The sequence below is a fragment of the Capra hircus genome, chromosome 1, assembly GCF_001704415.2.
Source record: "Capra hircus breed San Clemente chromosome 1, ASM170441v1, whole genome shotgun sequence".
Classification (NCBI taxonomy): domain Eukaryota; kingdom Metazoa; phylum Chordata; class Mammalia; order Artiodactyla; family Bovidae; genus Capra; species Capra hircus.
The window spans coordinates 258,239-272,092 of record NC_030808.1 but is presented as its reverse complement, the minus strand read 5'-3'; the positions used below and the strand labels follow the sequence as shown (position 1 = coordinate 272,092).

The following is a 13,854-nucleotide window of genomic DNA, read 5'->3' as shown; positions in this document are numbered from 1 at the left end:
TTTTAATTTCATGGCTGTTCTTCACCTGTTGGTAAAGGTGTAGCAGGAGCCAGCCAGCATCTGTGCATGGATGAGATTATTAATAGGTGGCCCTATAGATTTCCTTTATCTCTTGATTGGGTAAACACTTACCAGTCTTTAGCACAGACTCTAATAAGAGATTGAAACAAAGCTCCTTTGAGGTTTCCACTTGCTGGCATCAGGACCGTTAGTTGGTCTAACTGTCGCGCACTGCATCTGTGAAGATGTTGAAGATGGACATGCTCTCTGGCTTCCCAGTTGTGTGCTCATTATTAAAGCTTTGTGCTCGTGCTCAGTTCCTCAGTCGTGTCTAACTCTGCGACCCCGTGGACTGCAGCCCACCAGGCTCCTCTGTCTGTGGGGTTTCCTAGGCAAGAATACTGGAGTGGGTTGCCATTTCCTCCTCCAGGGGATCTTCTCGACCCCAGAGATTGACCCCGAGTCTGCTGCGTTGACAGGTAGGTTCTTTACCACTGAGCCACCAAGAAAGCCCTATCGAGGCTTCCATGCAGGCAAATTTCATTTTGATGAGTATATTCAAATGTAGAGCAGTTTATCAGTACTAGCACATGGTTGTTTTTTGTACAACATGTGTATTTTCATTTCTTCTTTTACTGTGCTCTATAAACTCATATTTAATTTATCTGATTGCAGCTGTTGCACAATTTTTGTGGAATGAGGCTTAAAAATCTGGCAGGAGGCCTTTCTGCTTTCTTGCTCTTTTCAATGTTACAGCACTGTTTTGCACAATTGGTGCTTTCTGGGTAGTTTCTTGACTTCTTTTCCAAAACTGAGACTTCCTCTAAGACTTTTCTCTACCTAGCTTTCATCACTGTTCCCGAAGCAGAAGTGATAAGACCCTGCTTGGTTGCTGCTTGTATTTAGAGGTTTATAGCTTATTTACCTTAGCAATAAAGGTGAGAGTAGCCAGCTAGTACAGTGTGTTGATTTAAGACAGGGTGATATCATTTCTGGTGATATAACATGGAAGGTTATTTTAGTATTAAATATTTTCTTTTAAATATGCTTGTGCCTTGCAGTGTGTTGAGAATTCAGTTTTTATTTGGAAGAAAAGTTTTAGATCGTCTCCTTTTAGTGACTGGATTTATCCACATGACACAGAGGACAACAGTTTTTTCTCCCATTACCAAATTCATTACTCCCCCCACCCCCCCACCATGTGATAAGTGTTTACAGGTACCTATGAAATTTTCAATTTTTTGTCACTTATTTTTATTTGGGAAGAAACTGGAAAGTGAATTGATAATACGTTAAATTTATATAATCTCATTAATTGCCAGATAATCTTGAGGTTCCAAAAGATTTATATTTAAAATAAAATTTAGTCTGAAATGCCCCTCTCCCACTCATTGATTTTTTTTTGATGGTATCTTAGTATAGTTTTTAATTTTATGTTGTTTTAAATTATTTTTTTAATTGGTATATAATTGCTTTGCAGTGTTTTGTCAGTATCTGCTGTGCAATACTGTGAATCAGCTGTATATATACATATCCACTCATGGATTCTTAAAATTATTGATGTTTGATTTGGGGTAATCTGCTTTCTTCCAGGAATTACTTTTTTAGCTTTTAGTGCCTCTCAGTGATACTGTTCCCCCCCCCCCCGCCCCAGTGATAACTGTTTTATTCTTAATAACCCTCTTGAAAATGGGACCTTCTGGAAGAAATAAAGCCCCTCACTTATTGAAGCTTTATGAATGGTTATCCTATCTGCAGCTTAGTGTTCAAGAATCTGGTATCTTAGAAGCGTTAGACAAGCTGTAAGTTAATGACTTACTTCTCAGATGTGACTCGGCAACTGGTTGGTGGTCTGGAGGTGCCAATAAGCTTCAGAGAGGGGCTGGTTAATTCATTTCTGTCTTAAAGCAAGAATGCCTTTATTCTGTCTTTTTGTTTTCTGTCCCTCATTTTTCAACTTTGTAGCTATGCTTTGGTTTTATTGCTCCCTGCTGAATTCTCTCCTATTGCAAATATTAAAATAAGGGTGACTTAGGAGCTCCATAGGCAAGATTCCGTGGCATTTCTCTTTGTGGAACGTAAGCAGGGGTGAGTGGACGCGTCGTCTGAAATGCCAGTGTGTGTTGCCCAGAGACATGGTGACAGCTGGGCCTGACAGTGCTTGCTGGCCGCTGGCCGCTCCTGACCCGTCCCCTCCTCGCCTCATTCCCCTGCCACCACGCCTTCCCTCGACAACGGAAACTCGGGAGGCATGCCTGCTCTCTTTGAGAGGACAGCTTGAATATTCACTCCAGCTTTTCAGATAGAACATTGACATTGTCTCTTTGAACTTAGTTCTCTCTTTTATTGGGTTCTTCACCCTTCACGCAGTTTTAAAATCTTACTCGTGAGCAAGCTGCACATCCCTTACAGGCCATCTTGTTCAACTTCAAACAGTGGCACATTGAGAAGCTGCATTTGAGGCCCATGACTTCAGACATGACAGTTCGAGTTGATCAGGCTGGCTGCATGTTTGGGACTTGTCAGTCCCTTTGTCCGTGTATTGTGTGCCTTTCGGTACCTCTTCTCTGTATTTCAAAAGACCTTTGTGTACATCCTGCCTTTTGCTCTCCTGCTCGTCTTTTCACAGGACTGGAATTTGGTGTAAGGCTTGCTTAAAACGCAGGGGTGTAGACTCTTCTAGTTGTTTTCCATTCATTGCAGACTTTTATTTATTTATTTTTTTAAATAATAGAGATTTCATTTTTTTAAGGTTTTCTAATTTTGAATTCTTAGAGATGTAATGGGCTCCAAAAGTAAGAGATATGGGGGGAGTAGTTTTTTTTTTAATTTTAATTTTTGTGATTCCTTTCCATTTTTATTCTAGAATGAGGGAGTGGGATGGGGTGGGATAGTGGTGGTGGTGGTGGTGGTAGTGGTTGATATGAGTAGAACAGTGCCTGAAACCAGACTATCACAACTCTCAAATACCAGATAATATCATGATATATTATGTACTTTTGTGTATTCCTGAAAATATTTTTGTACCTTACAAGGTATTTTATTGTTGCTTATACTTTCATTTTTGTCTCACATTTTGACAGTTTTCTTTTCCTTTCTTTCTCAATGTTTCATTGATGCCAAATTTCCAGAAATTAAAATTTTTTCTTCTGTACGTTGCTATCCTGTAGGTCCTTTAACATAAAACTAAATCTTTTGAGCAACTTTACTTCAAAATTTTAAAAATAGATTTTTGTAAGAAATGAATTTAAAGTTTATTGCCTTCAGTTCAGTTCAGTCGCTCAGTTGTGTCCGACTCTTTGCGACCCCATGAATTGCAGCACGCCAGGCCTCCCTGTCCATCACCAACTCCCGGAGTTCACTCAGACTCACGTCCATCGAGTCCGAGATGCCATCCAGCCATCTCATCCTCTGTCATCCCCTTCTCCTCCTGCCCCCAATGCCTCCCAGCATCAGAGTCTTTTCCAATGAGTCAACTCTTCGCATGAGGTGGACAAAGTACTGAAGTTTCAGCTTTATCATCATTCCTTCCAAAGAAATCCCAGGGTTGATCTCCTTCAGGATGGACTGGTTGGATCTCCTTGCAGTCCAAGGGACTCTCAAGAGTCTTCTCCAACACCACAGTTCAAAAGCATCAATTCTTCGGCGCTCAGCCTTCTTCACAGTCCAACTCTCACATCCATACATGATCACAGGAAAAACCATAGCCTTGACTAGATGGACCTTAGTCGGCAAAGTAATGTCTCTGGTTTTGAATATGCTATCTAGGTTGGTCATAACTTTTCTTCCAAGGAGTAAGCGTCTTTTAATTTCATGGCTGCAGTCATCATTATTGCCTTAGTACCACGAAAATGTATTTCAAATAAATTAGCCTGAATATTAGAAAAGGACACTGTGAACTGCATGTAGACAATAGATCTGTGAAAATGCAGGCCAGTGATAAAGTTATTTTAAATATGAGGAAGAATAGGTCTCTTGTTTCCTTACCTCTCTGCCTTCTGATACCTTCTAGCCAGCTTGCCTTTCTCTGGCAGCATAAGTAGTTGCCTGCAATCTAGAACTGTTGGAATACTGTAAATTTAAGGCTCCCCTGGTTTGGTAAAGAATCACTCTTTGGCTCAGTGTTCGATAAAGCTCAGCGATTTGATAAGACTTAGTGTTTGGTAAAGAATCCTCTTGCCAGTGCAGGAGATGAGAGTGTGATCCCTGACTTGGGAAGGTACCTTGGAAGAGGCAATGACAACCCACTCCAGTATTCTTGCCTGGAAAATTTCATGGACAGAGGAGCCTGGTGGGCTACAGTCCATGGAGTCGCAAAGAATTTGGACTGCACTTAGTGGCTAAACAACAAAAACAACAAGAAGAAGAATAGTGGGGAGAATATAAGCCTAATTTGCTTATAAATGTTCCATTGTACATAAAATACCTTCTCTACTAAGATTATATCTTTAAATATTGAGACCAAGTATTCTCTGGTTAGGAATCTAGCAACCAACATAGGTCAATGGTGTGTTCACAGCATTATTCAAGTCTCTGCCTCTTCTGTAGGCTTTGCTTGTCTAGTTGTTGGGACTTTTCCTTCTTGCTTTAAGAAAAGAATAATTTTTATTGGAGGGTAGTTGTTTTACAATGTTCTGTCAGTTTCTTTGCTGCGCTATGCTTCGTCATGTCTGACTCTTTGCGACCCGGTGGACCAGGCTCCCCTGTTCATGGGATTCTCCAGGCAAGAATAGTGGAGTGGGTTGCCATTTCCTTCTCCAGGGGATCTTCCCAACCCAGGGATTGAACCTAGATCTCCTGCATTGCAGGTGGATTCTTTACCAGCTGAGCTACGACGGAAGCCCCCGTTAGTTCCTTCTGTACAGCAGAATGACTCAGCCACACACACACACATATCCCCTCCCGTTTGGCCTTCATTTCCGCTCGTGCACACAGCGCAGTAAGTAGAGTTCCGTGTGCTATACAGTATATTCTCGTCAGTTACCTATTGTGTGCCGAGTTCAGTGGTGTATAGGTACAGCCCCAGTCTCCCAAGTCCTCTCACCCATTTTACTTCTTTATATAAGATGATTCCAAGATTTTGTGAGAGTATGGGCATTAATTAAGTATAAAAATAGGTACTCTATGTTCATGATCTCGTTTTGGTCTTTCAATCACTAATCCTTAACTAAATCCTGCTTTGGTTGTTAGTATTCTGCTAATTACTGGAATTATGTAATTGTGAGGATTTCTTTTTCTGTGAATGAGTACATGTTTGAATTAACTCATCCCAACACTCATTTTTATATTTACCTATTCCCCCCCCCCTTTAATTTTATAATGTGTTAGAAAATTTTCAAACCTCCAGGAAGTTAGGAAGAATTATATGACATACCTATTTTTAAAGACGTTTTACAAAGTTTATTTAATATAAAGTTTAAAGTTTTAAACTGTGCCAATAATTGAGTTTAGAAATTTTATTCCTCATAATTAATTTTTGCCTTTTTTTTTGTATTTTACTGTGCTAGAGACCAATTATACATATTTTGTATTTTATTTTTTTAAATCATTTAATATTTTTTGAGTAATCTCCCTTTATGGTAGCAAAATACTGAATCAAATAACATGTATTTTAACACAGTTTTTATGCAAAGTGACATTTTAATACTGTTTTAAGGATGACCTATAACTTCTATAAATATAAATTTACAGAGGTGTCTTCTACTTTAAATACATAATGTAAATATTGAAATTCAGAATCATATTTATTTTGTAACTTTCTGTGATTAGCTCCCTTTTCTGAAGCTGAAATGAAGAAAGATTAAAGACTTTTCTCAAACATGTTTTAGCTTTTGGCTTAAAAATCCTAACATTTAGCCAAACTTTTCAAACTACTATTTACTATTTCTTGATTGTTCAATATTTAGTCCGAGTGTTTTTCTATTTTTTATATGTAAATATAGGAATGTTTGCCTCACTCTAAAAAGATATAAGTCCAGCAATGTGTTTATGAAAGGTTTTTTATAACTTGGGGAAGTGAAAGTCGCTCAGTCATGTCCAACTCTTTGCAATGAAATTCTCCAGGCCAGAATACTGGAGTGGGTAGCCATTCTCTTCTCCAGGGAATCTTCCCAAGCCACAGATTGAACCCAGGTCTCCTGCATTGTAGGGGGATTCTTTACCAGCTGAGCTACGAGGGAAGCCCAACTTGGGGAAAGTATGTATTATAATGTAAAGTGTGCAGAAGAAGGAAACAATTATATATTTATGGAGAAAAGGCTACAGGAAATAGAAATGCTGAGTGTTAATAAAGTTGGGTGGACAGACGTTGCATGGTGCTCCCTTCTCTGATGAACAACAGATCTTCCCAGAAGTATTGCATCAGCTGGTGAGCTTTCTGCACTTGTTCTGAGGCAACGGCCCTGCATCCCTGATTTCTTCAGGGAGAAGAACACTCATCTCCAGTTTCCTTAATGTAGATACCTATGTTCCTGTGTATTTTCATTGTAGATAGGCAGTCCCCAACCTTTTTGGCACCAGGGACCAGTTTCATGGAAGACAGTTTTTCCACAGAGGGAAATACAGTTTCAGGATAATTCTTACTTCTTTTATTATTACATTGTGATATATAATGAAATAATTATCCCACTCACCATAATGCAGACTGAGTGGGAGCCCTGAGCTTGTTTTCCTGCAACTAGATGGTCCCATCTGGGGGTGATGGGAGACAGTGACATCCAAAGTGTGCTTGCTTATGTCCAGTTTACTCCGTAATCTCCTGTTTCGCAAAGATAGGATACTGGAAATGGAAGCAGGCTTTTCAGTGCTTTAATGGCAATCTCAGGATATTCTGCCTTCACTTCAATCCTAAACATATGGCGAGTTCAAGTTGTCTCATACATACCTCTAAGGCCATGGTTATTTGCGATCTCAAGCGGTAGTGTGAGTGAAGGGGAGCGGCTGTAAATACAGATGAAGCTCTGCTTGCTTGCCCACTGCTCACTGTGCTGGTCTTTGGCTGGGGGGTTATATTATTGATAGCTCTATATCCCCTGTTATAGATAGCTCACCTCAGCTGAACTGGTTGTATGGGTTGAAATCCCATTGTATGTGTTGAATTTCTGCCTTCACTCACTCCTGTTCTGTGATTTTAAACCACACTGTTAGATTTTTTTTTTTTTAATAAGACTTTCAACTTCCATTTGATAAATGCTTACACTTGACTTTTTTGTACAAAAATAAAAGCTTTTTGGACTTATCTGGCAAAATTCTATTACTTATTTCCCACATTCAGTTTCCTTGTGGTCTGCCTTAACACTTTGAAACAACAGACCCGCTGGTTTCCCTTCTGTGGTCTTTTTGTCTACCAGTGCTTTTATTGTTTGGGACAGTACACCCCACCCCCCAGCTTCACTCTGGTTAGTTTTCCAGGCTAACCACTTCACAGATGTTCCACCAAGTTCTCTTAATGTATTTATTTATGACTCTGCTGGGTCTCCGTTGCTGCGCGGGCTTTCCTCTAGTTGTGATGAGCAGGGCTGCTCTCTCGTTGAGGTGAGCGGGGCTGCTGTTCACTGTGGCACACAGGCCTCTCCTCGCAGTGGCTTCTCTTGTTTCAGAGTGCAGGCTCTAGGCACCGGCTCAGGAGTTGGGCCTGGGCTCACTTGCTTCAAGGCATGTGGAATCTTCCCAGTCCAAGATCTAACCAGTGTCCCTTGCATTGGCAGGTGGATTCCTATCCACTGTACCATCAGGGAAGTCCCCCAAATGGAAATTCTGTAATAGTTTGTATTCAGATTTTTTTTATTTTAGTTTTTTTCCCCATGCCTCACAGCATGTACTTGGGCTTCCCAGGTAACTCAGTGGTAAAGAATCTGCCTGCCAGCATAGGAGACGCAGGAGATATGGGTTTAATCCCTGAGTCGGGAATATCCCCTGGAGGAGGAAATGGCAACCCACTCCTGTATTCTTGACTGGAATATTCCACAGACGAGCCTGGTGGGCTAAAATCCATGAGGTCGCAAAGAGTCAGACAGGACTGAGAACATCCTGTGTGTGTGTGTTCCGAAAAATGAAGTGGGTCTGCTGTTTCAGGAAAAATGACTGCCGGCATTTGTTGCTGATGATAACAGTTCATGAGGTCGCAAAGAGTCACCAAAAAAGAAGACAGTGCACTGCATGTACTGGTGTTAATGAAAAAGAGCAGTTGTTGTAGCCATCAAGCAGAGGGACTAGTATATGTGATGGTTAGGGAAAAGACGGATTTAAAAAATAACACATTCAACAATGCGATGAGTGGGATAATAGTATAGGATCGCTCACCAGACTGAGAGTTTCTTGTTGCCCTAGAGGCTTTCATCCACGTTCCTTAGTGCCCATCCCTGCACCCGGGACTAAGAAACTGTGCAAAGAAGGAATGAATGAATGAGCCCTTAGTTGTAACCTTCATTTGCAGTGTTATCTCCTAGCTTTAGTGTCAGTCCTCAGGTCATTAAAGACGGCCTGTTAGCGTGTTTATAAGTACCTAGAAGTGAAGTTTTCATGAACTTAAATGTTGCATTTCAATTACAGGCGTCGGTTAGCAAGGTGAAAGTAACAGAACCATGGCTCAGTTTCCCACACCTTTTGGTGGTAAGTTTTCAAAGATTTTTTCTTTTTTTTTTTATCTACTTTGGAACTGTAGTTTTAAAAACTTGGTATTACGGCAGATTTCAATATTCACATAAGTAGAGAGAATAGTATAATCAACCCATCACTTAGTTTCAGTGATTATCAATCAACTTATGGTCAATATTGATTCACCTGGATTCTTTTGAGCACCTCGCATATATATCAGATCATTTCATCCACAAATATTTTAGTGGACATTTCTAAAAGGTAACACTTTTAAAGATATAACTATGATACTGCTACCACTCCAATGAAATTTATAGTAATTCCTTAATGTCCTCAACTATCGAGTCACTGTTAAAAATTTCCCTGATATTCCTTAGGTATTATTATTTTTTTTGTTACAGTTTGGTTCAACTCAGGATCTGAACAAGACACAGTGAAATTAGTTCATGTGTCTCTTTAGTTGCTTTGTTAGTGAACCACCCCCCTCCCCCATCTCTGTTTTGTTTTGTTGTTTTCTTTAATTTATTTGTTTAGGTGACTGGGTCATTTATATTCTGTAGTTTGTTTGGAAGACTGGATTTGAAGCATGGAATTTTTGTTTTGCTTTAGTTTATCTATTTGAAACATCAATCTCCACAAAATTTTCTTTTCAGGTAATCTTCCCTAAGATTATTAGGAAAGTGTTAAATGTTGGTTTCCCTTATTGACCATGTTTTGTTTTGTTTTAAAGAGATACAGTTGCCAAAGTATCTCTTGGCAACTGTCACACCTGGTCCCCATGAAGAGAGTAAGGCAGCCCAAAGCCTCATTTCTGTGATCACATCAGGAAAAGTCTGTGGGATTCTTAGTGCAGAAATCTGCAATCTTTTCAAAACCATTCATGTTATTATTTTATTTTGTGTTTTGTCTTTGTCCCCCTTCTTAATCACTGAGCACATTTTTGTTTTGTTTGTTTGTTTGTTGGGGTTTGCTTTTACTCGGCGAATTTTGACAGGGCCGCAGACGCTGAGGACTGTAGGACCTGTGAGGGATCTGATCTGCCTGGCTCGCCCTCTTATTCCTGATGTCTGTCGCAGTGCCTGGCACATACAAAGCTTTCAGCAAGTACAGTTCCAGTGATGGAATGAATTGCTGCTCTGACTATCACTGTCATATCAGACCTGCCCCTTCATGTATTGTCTGTTCCCACCATTTGAGGAGACATCTGAACTTCTGAAAGCCTTTTTCCTATGTAATCAAGAGTTATTTTGGTGAATTCATGTGAGGAGACCTCGTACTAAAGTGGGCTCCCCTCATGGCTCAGATGGTAAAGAATCTGCCTCCAATGCAGGAGACACGGGTTTGATCCCTCAGTCGGGCAGATACCCTGGGGAAGGGAACGACTACCCACTCCAGTATTCTTGCCTGGAGAATCCCATGGACAGAGGAGCCTGGTGGAGCCCTAAAGTGAGGACAGTCTCAGAAATGAGGGGCTATCTGGTCAGTCCAGGAGTTGAAACTGAAGAACTTAATCCTGTTTTCTCTGGTTTGTCATTGTTTTTTTTTTTTTTTCCAGGATACTTATTTCCCATTTTTAAAATCAGTTTCAGTGAATTATAATCTACATTCTATAAAAGTTGCTGCAGTCTAGTATTTGAGTATTTTTATCACTCCAAAAAGATTTTAATGGAATCAACTAGAATACTAATTTAGTGAAGCTCAATTTTTCCGTAACTTTCACAAAGAATGTATGTTAATGTCTTTTTTTTTTTTGCTTGCTTTACTCTTACTTTTCTCTTTTTTTTTCCTTTAAAAAGTTATCTTATTGCAATATAGTTGATTTACAGTGTTGTGTTACTTGCTGCTGTACAGCAAAGTGAATCAGTTACATATAGACTTACATCTACTATTTTTTTAGATTCTTTCCCCATTTAGGACATTGGAGAGTATTGAGTAGTTTCCAATGCTGTATAGTTCTTATTATTATCTATTATATACATAGTACTGTGTGTGTGGCTACTCTTAGTTTTCTAACTTTATATTCACAACTTCCAGGGACAAACAGATGGTAATTTATTAAATGGTTTATAATATACTGACCATATAAGTGCTGTGGAAACTGTGTGAGCACGTTGTTTTTCTCTTTTTGTTGAATAATTCCTTTGTCTTTTCTTTGGCTTGTAGGCAGCCTGGATATTTGGGCCATAACTGTAGAGGAAAGAGCAAAGCATGATCAACAGTTCCATAGTTTAAAGCCAATATCTGGATTTATTACTGGTAATTGGAGTCAGTATTTTTACATTTTTACTTACCATAGTGCATATATCTGTGGAAAATCTATTATGCAGAGTGAAGGTGGGCACCTATGACCAAAGATATACTTTACTTACTTTGACTTAGCCTGGATTCTGTATTTTCACAGTTACTTTTCCTCCAATGCACTCAAGCCTTTCTGCAGTTTTTAATGGATGCCAAGTCACTGTTTTAGGCATATCACTGGTGGGAATTGGTTAAATTAATGGATCACATTCTTTAAGTAATTGTAGCATTGGACTGTGGTCCTTAAGTAAAAACACTTCCTTAGTTCTGACCTTGAACTTGGTGTGAGAAACTTGAGTAAATTAAGAGATATGAACATTTAAAAACATTTTGTTTATTACTGTGTCCTTAAAGATTCGTTTATACTTTGCCTTTTCTAGTTTCTTTCCTGTTTGATTACTTTTCAGGAATTAGCTTTAGAGAAAATGGAATCTAGACTTCTTGGAGACTTGTTTTTGTGTATGTTTTTCTCAGTTCTCTTTAACTTATTAATTCTTAGTCATTGATGTCACTCTTTTGATCATTGTTACTCATTCTCCAGAAATATGTTAGCAGTACCAATAATCTGAAGTGTAGGTAAATGGGAATAACAAAGGACTCTTGTAAAGTAGAAGTATGGGTCATCAGTTTCTTGGGGATTCCTGTAGGTACACTTTGTCATAATGTGTAGCTGTTACCATTTTAATTACTAGCAGATTTATTAACATAGACAGTCTACCCTGACATAATGATAGACATTTTTTTTAAGTGTTACATTCTAAAGTCAATGCTGATGTATTCATTTTATTGTTACTTATAAACTTATCATTTGGCTTTTAAAATGTATTAAGTTTGGTATTTACTAGATTATTAGCCTCTTTCATTTTTGTAATTTTGACATAGGAGTTTTTTGTCATCCACTATTTTCTTCTAAAACTTTATCCATTTAATTTACAGGTGATCAAGCTAGAAACTTTTTTTTTCAATCTGGGTTACCTCAGCCTGTTTTAGCACAGATATGGTAAGTTGGAGCTTCATATATACAGAAGGTTGTAAAAAAAAAATAGTTCAGTAATATCTAATCTTAATTTCTTAAATTATAGAAGGAAAACATGTATCTCTAGTCTGAAATATGCTTCCACCAGAGAAATACTTCTGAAAATTATCTTTCTGATATAGAACTTAAAAAAGAAAAAGTGGTGACATTTCCAAGATAACACTGTTGTAAACTTGACTTCCCAGTTGAGAAATCTGCATTTTGATATTTTCTCACCGATTGTTTTGGCTTCATTCACATCACCTATACTCAACTGAGTGTCCCACATTTCTTGGTTTATAATGTGATGGTATTGCATCTTTCATTGAATAAAAGGCAAAGAAAATATTTGAGGCTGAATAGGGAATAACCAATGAAAGAGTGAAAAAAACCAGTATTTATTACAATGTTGTATAAGGTGAGCACATAATAAATATTGGTGAATCCCTTGATTAACTGGCACAAATAAGTACTCAGTCTTTTGAAACCATTGGAAAGAGAGTGAATGAAAAAGAGTGGCCAATATAGTTTTGGGTACTAGGTCTATGACTTTGGGAAACTATGGTGAATTCTTTGGCCAAGAGGCCATGTTTTCCTGCAATGGATGGTTCTTACAGTTGATTCTTCATTTCCCTGGGTCTCTTAGTGTTGTGGAGACAGCTTGCTGTAGTGAAAAGAACACATGATATGTAGTTTGCATCATCTGTACAACTATCTATCTTTATGGTTTGGAGCATGTATTTATTCTCTCTCTGTCAGCCTCAGTTTTCAAATCTAGAAAATGGGAAGATACATATTTATTTATAGGAGTACTGAGTGGTTTAGCAGAGAAACTGTATACAAAGACCTTAGTGTGGGCCCTGGCACATTACAGGTCCTCAAAACAAAACTTCAGGAAGGTACCTGCTGTCACCATCAGGGACTGGGGGTTCCACCTTGACTGAATTATCCAACTAATTGCTTGTCCCCTTAGTTCATTAACTTTAAAATATTTTTAATTTTATGGAAATTAATAAAGTTGACGTAGTTCCTTATTGCCTTTAAGTGGAGTCTATAGTACATAAGCCTGATTATAAGTGTCATCAGTATGTAAATGATTTACTGTGCTCTAACATAACAAAACTTCCATAGGAATTTATGTATTTGTGAGTGGATATATTTGAATTGAAATTAAATGATACCCAGATTCCTGTGCTTTTTTGGTGTCTGCTTTGTTTTCTTTCTCCTGGTTGTCAGCATATTGGCTGCCAGACTGTCCCTTTTAACTATTATACCCTTCTTGTACTAAGTTCTGATCTATTTGAAGCAGAAAATTCAAACAAGGTTTTTGAAATCAAGTAACAAGTAGAGAGGAAAACACACAAAGAGAGGTAGACAGACAGACAGAACACTCGTGTGTCTGTGAGCACAGGGTCACTGACATGTCGGTTAAGTGCGCTCAGTCACTTCAGGCGTGTCTGACTCTTTGCGACCCTGTGGACTGTAGCCCGCCAGGCTCCTCTGTCCATGGGATGCTCCAGGCAGGAATACTGGGGTGGATTGTCATGCCCCGCTCCAGGGGCGCTTCCCCACCCAGGGACTGAAGCTGCGTCTCTTAAATCTGCACTGCAGGCAGGAGACTGCACTGGCAGCCCTGGTAAGTGCCCAAGTCTAGATGGGAAAGACTTGTGGCATCTGCGTTAAACTTCTGCTTTGTGTTCTTGTGACTGTGTCTCATACAATCAGCCAAGGTCACTCACTAGACTCTTCTTTTTCCAGATTTAATTTCTTTCACTGAATTCTGCTCCTATACTGTATTTACAATCTGTGAAGGTTCATTCAAGAAGCAGTCTTGTGATGAATTACTGCAAGGAGATCTCACTTAACATTTGTTCACTCAGCAGTGGAAAACTATCTGTCAGACGTCTACTATGGACCAATGACTGTTGTAGGTGCTGGGGACATAG

The 13,854-nt window shown here is 39.0% G+C and overlaps 1 protein-coding gene across 6 annotated transcripts in view; it reads left to right on the top strand.

The window, feature by feature from the left end:
* Positions 1–13,854, top strand: part of ITSN1 (intersectin 1) — a 243,892-nt gene that overhangs the window by 61,762 nt on the left and 168,276 nt on the right. For 5 of the 6 annotated variants that reach the window (XR_001917533.1, XM_018043229.1, XM_018041619.1 and 2 more), the window contains exons 2-4: positions 8,551–8,610; positions 10,759–10,851; positions 11,830–11,893. Coding sequence is in view for 5 of the 6 variants with exons in the window: in XM_018043229.1 (XP_017898718.1) it covers positions 8,583–8,610; positions 10,759–10,851; positions 11,830–11,893 (185 nt within the window). In the remaining variant the exon portion in view is untranslated. Of the gene's footprint in view, positions 1–4,808; positions 4,940–8,550; positions 8,611–10,758; positions 10,852–11,829; positions 11,894–13,854 lie in introns of all 6 variants that reach the window. The other variant, XM_018042670.1, reaches the window with a different exon arrangement.